The 12,956-nt window shown below is 38.1% G+C and overlaps 2 protein-coding genes across 5 annotated transcripts in view; both read left to right on the forward strand.

The window, feature by feature from the left end:
* The window catches only part of LOC134221153 (uncharacterized), a 230,076-nt gene that overhangs the window by 111,310 nt on the left and 105,810 nt on the right, over window positions 1–12,956 (forward strand). The gene's annotated exons all lie outside the window — the stretch shown is intronic.
* Window positions 93–1,149, forward strand: LOC134223302 (antigen 5 like allergen Cul n 1-like). The gene is made up of 4 exons (XM_062702451.1): window positions 93–142; window positions 200–474; window positions 556–797; window positions 870–1,149. The coding sequence occupies exons 2-4, from the start codon at window positions 217–219 to the stop codon at window positions 1,123–1,125; spliced, it is 756 nt and encodes a 251-aa protein (XP_062558435.1). The 5' UTR covers window positions 93–142; window positions 200–216; the 3' UTR covers window positions 1,126–1,149.

The raw sequence follows: 12,956 nt of genomic DNA on the forward strand, positions 1-12,956 counted from the left end.
AAAAGTAAATAGAATTGAATTAAGCTATCATGCCAATCAAGAATCAAGTACAGGCAAAGCAATCAGTTCGTTGCTTACAATAGGATGGTGGTGGTCGTCAACAGTGCATTAAGTGTTAACAATACAATATTTTTACTTGGATGTAAGTGATTTTGCTCTATATTTTTTCAATTTTTAAATAACCTCTCCAATCTTCCAGATGCATTCACATTACTCATGACCCTTTCAGCTCAAGAGCCAACAAACTACTGTAAATCAAGTTTATGCCCGGTTCAAAAACCTCATATCGCTTGCAATGCAACGCAAACTTTCGGTCCAAAATGCGGCTCTAAGGCCTACCTTGTGGCAATGAACTCTACGAACGTGGCATTGATCCTAAAACTGCACAACCTCTACCGAAGTGTTATAGCTCAAGGCAAGCAGAACTACACCAAGAGCGAGTATTATCCACCAGCAGCACGGATGCCCACACTTGTAAGAATGTTATTTTGTAACACGACAGCCAAATATACTCAGAGAAAGTGTGTACATAACAATTTATCTAACCCCAATCAGCAATGGGATGACGAACTGGCGTTAATTGCCGCAGCAAACGCGCGCCACTGTGTGTTCGAGCATGACAAGTGTCGCAATACAAATCAACTGCGTGCTGTTGGTCAAAATCTGGCATGGATATCCTACTACGGAATGGTCCAAATGGATGCGCAACTGATCACGCAGATGGTCAACTATTGGTACGATGAGTACATCTATGCGAACCAGAGCATAGTTGAAAAATATCCCCGAACCCACCGAGGGTAAGATGAATGGTCGATTGTCTTTTTTTTTTGTTTCGCATTGTTAGTAAAATAGTTTTTTTTTACCACCAGACCAGCGATTGGACATTTCACAGCAATGATAGCGGATCGTTCCAATAAAATCGGCTGTGCAATGGTCAGTTTCGTTGACTCGCCTTGGTTAAGGAAATATCTGGTCTGTAACTATTCCATAACAAACATCATCAATCAACCGGTGTACAAATCTGGACCTACTGCATCGAAATGTGCAACCGGACAAAATCCTGATTATATTGGTCTTTGCAGTGTGAATGAAGTGGTCGATTCGAATCCTTTTGGATTAAAGTAAAATTGGTTCGGGTGGCAAAGTTGATAAAAATTTGTTTGGAAGTTTGTATTGTCGAATGCCTTTACTATAGTCTAGAAGACGAATTTGTGTCATTTCGATGAATGGACTAGAACGAATATAATATCGATTCACATCGTATATTTCAATATCATTTTTTTGGCTAATTGTACCTTTTCGCGGAAAAAGTTTTGGTGTAAAGTATTATTTCACAGAATGGTTTTACGAAATATGCTTTGTCTGGAAAGGATGCTGTTTAGGTAAATTGAACGAAATTGACACAAAAACAGATTTTTTTTTTATTGGTTCAGGTTTGAAGGGAGGGGGTCACACGGGTAGATCTGATTTTTATGTTCCATTTATTCTAAACATTGAATGTTAATAAAAAGAGGCACCAATTGGGTTACCACTAAGATGCTCTTAGAGTGGTAGACTCAAGGGAAGGGTGAAAGATAAACTTAGAACTAATACTTTAAAATATTAGTTGAACATTGGTAGTAGAACTGTCTAAGACGAGTTTAGTACTTTCTATTTAATTCCACTACGTTTCCGTAGTTGAATTAAGTATATGGAAATCACGAGACTCGTCTTAGACCGTTGGAGACATTCCTCAAAAGAGCTTAAAAAATTGTTTTAATTGGTTGTAGACAATTATTCTTATTTACGAACGAATGAATCCGATTCATTCGAATCATTTTTCCATTCGATTTAGCTGGCATTAACGTATTTGTAAAGACGAGACGTGAACTATGATTCGGTGGAGGCTTTTCCTGCCCAAAGCTAATTCCTTTGGTCATGGGAAATAGGGAATATGATTATATAGTTAGTTCTGCTCGATGGTTTGATCGATCAGAAGAAAATCACTCTTTTTCAAAGCATCCGGTGCTGGCGAGCGAAATTGAAAATAATAATTCTCCTTGGCCGTTGCCAAGAAGAATTGAACGCAGTGGCGTAGCCACGGGTGGGTTTTGGACATAACCCTCCCCCCAGAGACAAAATTTCTAGAAGAATTTTTTTTTCGAACCTTCTCGAACTAAAAAAAAAGTTCAGAAAACCCCCCCCCAGACCAATTTTCTGGCTACGCCACTGATTCTACGGTGCCTTAAATGAAGTGGGTGAATCGATCTGTTCGTTGCTGACGGGCGGCGTAGGCATATAGGGCAAATCTTGAACAAAAGACGAATTCCTGGAATAATTTTCTTTTGGAGGAATTCCTGGGGGAACTCCGGAGGAATTCCTGGGGGAACTTCCGAAGATATTTCTGGGGGAACTTCCGAAGGAATTTCTGAGGGAACATCCGGAGGAATTCCTGGGGGAACTTCCGGAGGAATTCCTGAGGGAACTTTCGGAGGAATTACTGGAGGAACTTCCGGAAGAATTCCTGGGGGAACTTGCGGAGGAATTCCTGGGTGAACTTCCGGAAGAATTCATGGGGGAACTCCGGACGAATTCCTGGGGGAACTTCCAAAGACATTCCTGGAGAAACTTCCGAAGGAATTCCTGAGGGAACATCTGGAGGAATTCCTGGGGGAACTTCCGGAGGAATTCCTGTGGGAACTTCCGGAGGAATTCCTGTGGGAACTTCCGGAGGAACTCCTGGGGAAACTTCTGGAGGAATTCCTGGGGGAACTTCCGCAGGAATTCCTGGAGGAACTTCCGAAGGAATTACTGGGGGAACATCAGAATTTCTGGGGAAACTTGCGGAGGAATTCCTGGGGAAAGTTCCAGGGGAATTCCTGGGGAAACTTCTGAAGGAATTCCTGGGGGAACTTCAGGAGGAATTCCTGGGGGAACTTCGGGAGGAATTCCTGGGGGAACTTCTGGAGGAATTCCTGAGGGAACTTCTGGAGGAATTACTGGGGGAACATCCGGAGGAATTCCTGGGGAAACTTCCGGAGGAATTCCTGGGGAAACTCTGGAGGAATTCCTGGGGGAACTGCCGCACACTGGGGCAGACCGCTGTATTCGTTGGATAAAACCTCTAGCACACTCTGTATACGTTCTAGAGTTTTGGTGTCTTCGGCACACTATCGCGGGTGATTCTAAGCTTCATTTTGATGAACTTAATTTTTTTTCTAGATAAGTTAAAACTTACCTAGATAAGTGTTATCTTTTAATAGAAACGAGATAGAGAAAAACTTTCTTCTGCAAAGTTGTTTGGCTCGTCATTTTGGACTTATGCTCCATAGACACCTATGCTCTAAAACTTTTGTAGATGGCGCTTATTTTATTTCCTTGACAACAGCTATAAAATTGTTTTCTTCTCATATTTTTCACGTAAAACCCCGGGTAAATGTTTTTTTAGGTGTGTTTTCAAAGGAGAATGATAAAAAATCAGATAGTGAGGTGTTACCAAGATTTTTAAAAGCTTTATTAGGCTGATACAAATATTTAAAAACTATTTTGTCTCCCTCCTCCTCGGATTTTTTTGCCCAAAAAATAAAAAAAAAAAATTTGCAACGAAATAAAATTCGAGTAATTTTGAAGATTTTCAAAACATTTTTTAACAAAGTCGAGGAGTTTTTTGTTTTATTTTTTTATTTTAATATTTATTTTTCATTATCCCCCCCCCTTGACCTTTCGGAGACCAATAGGACAAAAAGAGGTGTGCGCCGCCGCGCCACGCCGCCGCCGCCGATAGTTTTCGGCACGTCGCCGCCGCCGGTATTTTTGCATCGGCGCGCCGCCGTTTAAAATTTTGTCACGCCGCTGACCTATATTTTTCCACGCCGATTCAAATTTGAAGAAGTCCGCATAATTTTCCGTGGAAATCAGTCGAATTTCCGTAGAATTTCCCGAATGATCCCCTGATCATCACGTTGGAACTTCAGAAAATTTTTCGTGAAAATACCAATGATTTCCTTGAGGATTACCGTTGAAATTCCGAAAACCTCTGTGGGTGGAAATTCCGACTCGCTGAAATAGAATTTTTGACGTTTGGCAGAAAGTAATTTGGCCGAAAGCCACAAGGCCGAAAGTTGTTAGCCCGAATATGTAGTTTGACCAAGCACATCATTCGACCGAAGTCGAATTTGGTCGAAAATGTCATTTGATCGACGACCCTTTCTGTTTTAAATGTTTTCCAATGGAACTTTTGAAGAATTTCTTATGGACAATACAAATAACCTTCCATAGAAATCCAAAATCCTTCCGAGAATTTTTTTTGTTTAAATACTGAACATTTCCCGTGAAAATTTAAAAAAAATTCACTTATAAATTTTGAATTTTAGTGCAACAAAGTGTCTACACAACTGTAAGAACAAAATTCCCTAATTTTTCTAGTTTTCTTAGGTACTCTATATCAATTTTGAGGTAAAAACAAACGTGCCATATACAGATTTTTGCAGCAAAATAATCAATTCAAACAAGTCAAACGAAACACGTTTTTCAAAAGAAATTATTGGTGGCCTCACATCATTTTTTCTCGTCATCTTTTTCTTCTTAATGGCAGAGGTTTCATATCCCACTAGCACATTGCCGCCTCGCAGTTTAGTGTTAATTAAGCACTTCCACTGTTATTAAATGCGCGGATTATCTAAGCCGGGTTACCATCGTGAGGCCAAAACAATAATACATTTATATGCTCAGGGAGGTCAAAAAATCGAACCCGAAAATTTCCTAGACCTGATCGGGAATCGAACCCAGCCGAATCCAGCCTTCTGCATGGTTTTTCTTTATGGCCCTGACTCGTGAATCAGTTGATCCAGAAATTGCTTCAATAATTCAATCAAAAATTCCTTCAGCTATTCCTTTGAAAATTCCTTCAGCTAATCCTTCGAAAATTCCTCCAGGAAATGAAATTGGAAATTCCTTCAAAGAGACATTTTAAGAATTTCCCTCAGGAATTCCTTTGGAACTTCCTGCAGAAAAAATCTTTTAGGGTATCCTTCGTGAAATACTTTGAAGATTTTTGCTGATATTCTTTTGAAATTTCTTCGAAAATTCGATCGATTTTAATTAGTAATTTCTTTAGAGGAACTTTAGTAAACTTCTTCAAGAATGGTTCCGGAAATTTGATAGCACATTCCTCGGAAATTTTAATGTCTTTATTAATATGGCACTATGACTATTACTATGACTATTTTTTTTCACTCATGGGCATACCAAATCGCAGTTTTTATTATGATTTATGGAAGTACATAAGAAATGTACCCTATTCATTGGGTTAACTCAAAAGTGACAAAAAGTCAAATGGGACTGTTATGCGAGTAGGGGCAGTATTGTGCTCAAACATAGCAGCCAAAAAAACCGGTAGTATAAGTGTCAAACCGATGTTGTTGATGCAACTAATCATACACTACAACACCTACAACATGATAGACAGCATATGCCAAGTTAAGTTTGTTGAAGCCAAATAATTTTAAATGGAAACATAATTCTAATGGTCACAGCGCTACACCCAAAAAAACAAATCTGACAATTATTGTATAAAATCGTGGCATATACAATTCTGTAAGCTTTTTATACAGAATATAATACAAATCTGTAAGATTTCGATACAACAATTGGATTAAAATCTTCCAAAAATTGTATATGCCATATTATTATACAGTTTCTGTAAGGTTCTTATACAGAACTGTATTAAAATCTGTCACCCGCTGGTTGGGTGACTAGCGTTTTAGTACTTATGTTCTACTGGGAATACATTCGGAAAATGCTTCGGATTTTTTTTAAATCTTTGGGGATTTTTAAGGAATTCACTCGAAAATTTATTTACGAAAACTTCAGAAAACACCTTAAGGAATTGTTCTGGATCTAGGATAGGATGTGCCAATTAATCATTAAAAATCGTACCGATTTTCTGTCAAAATCGTACCGGTTGCTGATTGGGTGAAAATGACAATCGATTACTTCGATCGGCGGTATCACATTTTCGAAAGGGCAGCTTGTTGTTACCTTGGCCGTGTTGCTGGGTAATTAAACTGAAATTTATTACAAAATTCAAAAGTTTGTTTTTTGATTTTTTAGGCAAAATGCTAGACTGTAAATTATGTATGCATGATTCTCAAGGGTTAAGCTATTTGAAACATTCGATTTGAAGCATTATTAACCTACTTTTTACCCATTTCACTGGAAAACTCATCTAATTCCATGTAAAATCTTTTTGCTGATAGTACGTAACATCTTTCAATACGAATTATGGAGGAAATGAACGAGAAAACATGAATTTTATTCATATATTATTCGGCCGATTTTGCATAAAAAATATTCGGAAGCACTGGACGTCACCTCGTCGAAGCAATCGACTGAAGAAACAACAAGGCAGTCGCAATTCAATTGTCACATCCTACCCTAGTTCTGGATATTCTTAGGAAAATTCCTTTAGAGGTTCCTTTGGAAATTCCTTTACGAATTTCTTTGAAAATTTTTATAAATTCCTTCAGGAATTTCGTTGGGAATTATTTCTGGAACTCCTATAGGAAATTACTTCCGGTATTTGTTTTGAAGAATTCCTCCAGTAACTTCTCCGTAAATTTTTCCGTCATTTCTAGAGAGCTTCTCGTCTACAAATTTCTTTGAACATTCGGAAATTGGTTTCGAAATTCCTTCGGGAATCTATTCATAAATTCATGTTGGAATCCTTCTGAAAAATCTTTGATTTTTTTCTTTGAGAATTAGTTCAAGAATACCTTTAGAAAATTGAAAATTCTTCTGGGAATTCCTTGGAAAATCCATACGATATTCCATCAATAAATTCCTTTAGCAAAAATCCTTCACAATTTCCTTTAGATTTTTTTCTTGAAAATCTTTTCATGTTCTACCGAGGGAATTCTTTAAAAATCATTTCGAAACCTCCTCCTGAATTACCTTTAGAAATTCCTCCAGGAATTCATTCGGGGGCTTATTATTCCCCCAGGAATGATTTAGAAAATTACGGTTATAATTTCTAGGACACGTAATTCCTTTGTAAACCATCCGAAAATTCTTTTGAAAATTGATCCAGAAATTTCTCCGAAAGTTCTTCCACGAACTGCCTTGAAATCCTTAATTATTATATATTTTTTTAATACATTCATACAAGTAAAACCTAATTGATTTCCCGAATAAATACTTAGCTCTCTTTAGGTATTGCTTTGGGAATTATTCAGGAATTCATTCGAGGCTGGATAAACGTTTTTTTGTCTATAGATCTGAACAACGATCCATACGTGTTAAATTTGTTCAATTGTTGTTTAATTTTTGTTCATGTTTAAAAGCTCCCCGATTGTGTCAGAAATTCTCTGATAATTTCAGCTTTTTGCCAGGTAGTAGTCATCCTGTGGAAATTCTGAAAAATTCCTCGTGAAAAACTTTCCATGGAAATTTAAAAAAATCTCGTGCCAATTAGAATAAACTTCCTATGAAAACTCCTAACAATTTCCATTGAAATCGATTTTTTTTTCTCATTTTGAAAAATTTCCCGCGGAAAACTTTGATTGAAAACTCCAGCGAGTTTCTGGAGTACAAAATTTGGAACAATTTCTCATGAAAATTCTGAAAAGTTTCTCATGAAAATTTTGAATTATTTTTCCCTGAAATTCCAAACAATTTTCCTTGGGAATTACAAAGAGCTGCAAAGTAGTTCCTGTGGAAAATTCGAAAATAATTTACAATAATGATATTTTTTGAAAAAAAAAATAATATGGAAAAGATGCTTCCGTCGATGTCGAAATATTTATGAAGAAAACATCCCGAAAAATGAAAAAAAAAAAAAAATTGAGAACGTTATAAAAAAAAAATCACCACGCCGATTCACGCCGCCGGGTAAAATGGCTTTCGGCCATGACGCCGGCCACCGCCGACCAAAATTCTGACAAACGCCACCGCCGTCAATTTTCGGACCGGCGCACACCTCTAAGAACAAAATGTTAATTAAATATTTGTAACGGCCTTAGTGAATTTCTCAAAATAAGTTTAAAAACACTGTTCAGAAAAATATGAATAACTCACGAATGGGCAGATGCCGGCAGCTGAAATTTGAGAAATGTGGAGCTTTTTGTCTGTGATTTTTCCAAATTTGGTATTTGAAAATCTACACATTACAGTAATTCCAAATGAAACGGATGTACGATATCTCTGAATTCTGAAATATTTGGTAAAATCCTTTTTCGAAAATTATTAGACTCGTTTTATTTTGTTCCGGCACTAGGGTGACTAATTTCGGATAGGGTGATTTAAAAAATCAACGTTTTTCCGAAAAACAGTTATTTAGCTTAACTTTTGAAATACTGGTCCGATTTCCAATCAATAGCCATGAAATTTAATCTCCCAACTTCACATATTATATAATAGAGATATAGATATAGATATAGAGATATCGGGTGAGCCATTCTGGAGATAGTATTTTCACGAAATAAAGTAATTGATTCGCCATACAAACAACATGGTGGGCAACCATGCGTCTCCATATTCGTGTGGTGTATATGTAAATTGTGTACCGGTGTTTGTTATCAATTACTCAAAAAATGTATCTCCAAAACGGATTGCTCAACATCTCTATTTTTTCCAAAATAATGCGTAAAATTGAGAGAATAAATTTCTTGACTATAGATTTCGAAAAACGCTAAAAAATGATTTTTCAAATTCGATATTTTAGATCAGTGACGGAACAAAAAATACAATACAAGTCTAATAATTTTCGGAAAGGGACGATTCTACCAAATATTGCAGAATCCGGAAATATCGTAAATCCGTTTCATTCGGATTTTTTGTAATATGTTGATTTTCAATGCATATTTATTCCAGATTTGGAATAATGGCAGACAAAAAGCTCCACATGTCTCCACTTTTTTTTCTTCCCGATATCAAAGATATAAGTTTGAACTCCCTCCTTAGCCGTGCGGTAAGACGCGCGGCTACAAAGCAAGACCATGCTGAGGGTTTGATTCCCGGTGCCGGTCTAGGAAATTTTCGGAATGGAAATTAAACATAAAAGTATCATCGTGTTAGCCTCATGATATACGAATGCAAAAATGGTAACTTGGCTTAGAAACCTCGCAGTTAATAACTGTGGAAGTACTCAATGAACACTAAGCTGCGAGGCGGCTCTGTCCCAGTGTGGGGATGTAATACCAATAAGAAGAATAAGAAGAAGTTTGAACGATGTCCAGACAAAATTTCAGCTGCCGCCATCAGCTCATTCGTAAATTATTCATATTTTTCTTAACAGTGTTTTTTACCTAAATTTAAATTCACTAATAAAGATTTAAAAAACCTTGGTAACACCTCACGATCAGCTTCATTATCATTCTCCTTTGATAGCATACCTCAAAAATTTCAGAGGTCTTACGCGAAAAAAATGGGAAGAAAACCATTTTATTGCTGTTTTCAAGGAAATAACGTACAGCGCCATCTACAAAGGTTATAGAGTATAGGTGTCTATGGAGCATAAGTCCAAAATGCCAAAACAAACAACTTTGTAGAAGACAGTTTAGCTCTATCTCGTTTCTATCAAAATATATCACGCATCTCGGTAAGTTTTAACTTATCTAGATAAAAATGAAATTCATCAAAATGAAGCTTAGAACCAGCCGCGATAATGTGCCGAAGACACCAAAACTCTAGAACGTATACAGAGAGTGCTAGAGGTTTTGTCCAACGAATACAGCGGTCTGCCACAGTGTGTGCCAGAGGAATTCCTGGGGGAACATCGGTTGGAATTCCTGGGGAAATCTACGGAGGAATTCCTGGGGAAACTTCCGGAGGAATTCTTGAGGAGCTTCTGGAGGAATCTTGGGGGAACTTCCGGAGGAATTCCTGGGGAACTTCCGGAGGAATTCCTGGGGGAACTTCCGGAGGAATTCCTGGGGGAACTTCCGGAAGAATTCCTGGCGGAACTTCCGGAAGAACTCTTGGGGGAACTTCCGGAGGAATTCCTGGGGAAACTTCCGGAGGAATTCCTGGGGAAACTTCCGGAGGAATTCCGGGGGGGAACTTCCGGAGGAATTCCTGGGGGAACTTCCGGAGGAATTCCTGGGGGGAACTTCCGGAGGAATTCCTGGGGGATCTTCTGGAGGAATTCCTTGGGGATCTTCCGCAGGAACTCCTGGTTGAACTTCCGGAGGAATTGCTGGGAGAACTTCCGGAAGAATGGAATATCATTATCATTCTCCTGGGGGAACTTCCGAAGGAATTTCTGGAGGAACTTCCAAAGGAATTCCTGGAGGAACTTCCGGTGGAATTCCAGGAGGAACTTCCGGAGGAATTCCTGGAGGATTTTCCGGAGGAATTCCTGGAGGATTTTCCGGAGGAATTTCTGGAAGAACTTCCGTCGAAATTTCTGGAAGAACTTCCGTAGAAATTCCTGGAGGAACTTCCGAAGGAATTTCTTGAGGAACTACCAAAGGAATTACTGGAGGAATTTCCGAAGGATTTCCAGGAGAAACTTCCGGTGGAATTCCTTGAGGATCTTGCGGTAGCATGCTTGAAGCATCTCTCAGAAGCTGTCTTTGAGGATTTTTTGGAAGCATTCCTGAAATTTTTTGTGGTAACATTCCTGGAGGGTTTTTCGGAGCAATTCCGGAGATATTTTTATGGATTAAATTAGTTCACGCCGCAGAACACCAACGGAGTGACGCCGCTAGCTGAGAATGATCAACCACGCCGCCGCCTGCCGATGAATTTTCAATCGACGCACAGGCCTACAGAGTGGCTGAAAATCATCCGAACTGATTGATAACTGATTGATAATGATAATACCTGACTGAATCATTAGCTTTGTGGGAATCACAACTCAGCAGCCTCTAACGAATTACTTTTTGGCAATGCAGGGTGTTAGCTCTTGGACATAAATGATTTGTGAACGCTTGTTTCCTGGTTTTTCGAATAAACGTAAAGGCCTTTCACTCACAAAACGAATTTATCTTACGGTATCGTCCTTCTTGAAAACAAGACCAAGTTTAACCAAATACATATATCACTGAGACATTTGAAATCATATCACAATCATCTTACTGGAAAACACCACTTACATGATTAAAATTAGCTCCGTTGAATAATTTTTGAATAGTGTGTCCTTTATGTTACGTTATTTACTTAATATTTGCATTACTTGTAATTGAGTAATTTCCTCTCTCATTCAACGTCCTTTTCCCCTCCTAAATGTTATTGATTGAAGTCGCCTGCGTTTTTTTATTCCCTTGATAACATGTCATACCGCACATGAAGTTTATTCAAGTACCTTGCTACGGCATCATGAAAATTTTAACAGTTCAAATTTATGAGGTAAGTCACCGCCACTTATCTTGAAGTAATAAAATGAAACTGAATGCCCAAATGTCATATCCAAAAAGTTTTATGGTTTTAGCTTTTTTTTGCGGTGAGCTGTAACCGAGACAAACGATCACCCCTTTTACAATAAATAACCGTAAATCATGAGCTCTTGGCACGTGTAAAGCATTTCGCTTCCGTTTACCAGCGGGTGAAATATGAATCAGCTTTGTTGTCCTTTTACTTGCTTATCGGAAAAGCGATCGCAGATTGGCATTGAGCATCAAAGAGAAGGAAACAGAAATGATTATAGGTCATCCGTCATTATGGACCGCTGTCAAAATCGATAACAATGATGATGGATTTTTGCCCGAAGGATGATTAAATATTGTCACCTAGCTTCATAAAATAGTAAGGAACATGAAACGTCTTTTGGCTGTAACGATTACATCGTTGTGCTTTCAAACAAATGAGTATTGACGGTTATTTCTTTTTGTCTTTTTTATTGTGCTGCAATGAACATGCTACGGTAAAGCTTTCTCGTGTTTTGGAGTACACATACTTAATAATTATTCGTTAACAATGTTGCTCAAGCAGGTACATAAATACCAATTCCTTAATGTTATCATCTGCTTCAGAAAAACAGCTAAAAACACTTTGTTCTAGAAATTGAACTTCACTTGTATTGTCTTCTTTTTGGCTTAATAGACAAATTTCGTATTGTGATACTTTGTTACAAGATCAAGAAACATAATTATGGTTTATTAAATAGTTATATAACAATGAATACCGACAGCTAATGTTGAAGTTTCAAATTGGGTTGAACTCGTTGCAATGATATTAGAGGAAATGGATTTATATCATCTACCACGATGGTACACTTACCAAAATCCCAAAGAGAAAATTGAAAATCTGTTTAAAATGATGATAGCCAGACGTTGTCCAAATATTTTAATAGAACTTAAAACGACCCACGCACCTTCAAACATTGCTTCACTACCGAGTGCCACTTAAATCTGCCATTCCGCACGGGGGTCACGTTCATTAACTGAGGGAAATCCAGTTAGATGCCATTCCGCTTCGCTAATCAACTCGCCCTTTGTCATGTCGGCAACACGTGGACCAGAATTTGACCAATCAAATTATCAACTTTCTCCTACCGAAGGCACCCCAATTTCCTAGAACCAACCCACTTCTCCCAAGACAAGAGAAGCGAACCGGCACCGAGTGGTTCAATCCAAAGTTGAATTCATGTTTGAAGTTGTTTTCCGAGCTTTCCCAAAGATGTGTTGCGAGTAGAATAACCGTTCGACCGAAGCGGCCCCGTCCCCATGCTCATCAAATATTTAGCGTAGTGCTTTGTTGTGTAATCTAATCTAACCCCTGCAATTGGCAGTAGATGTGTTTTAGTCTGGTCTGGAGCAATGGTCACCAATGCCAGTAACGTTATGTTGTATCGACAGTACATATTTTGTTTGCAAAATTCATATAATTTAAACAACGGTTATTTATTATTTTTAATTGCAAACTGTTTCCGTCAATATTTACCTATATGATACGGGAAAACCATCACCTCTAAGTCAAAAGAATGAGTTGAGCAATTTAGGAAAATTTATCATTCGTTTAATGTTGTGTTGCCCAATGCG

The sequence above is a fragment of the Armigeres subalbatus genome, chromosome 3, assembly GCF_024139115.2.
Source record: "Armigeres subalbatus isolate Guangzhou_Male chromosome 3, GZ_Asu_2, whole genome shotgun sequence".
Lineage (NCBI taxonomy): Eukaryota > Metazoa > Arthropoda > Insecta > Diptera > Culicidae > Armigeres > Armigeres subalbatus.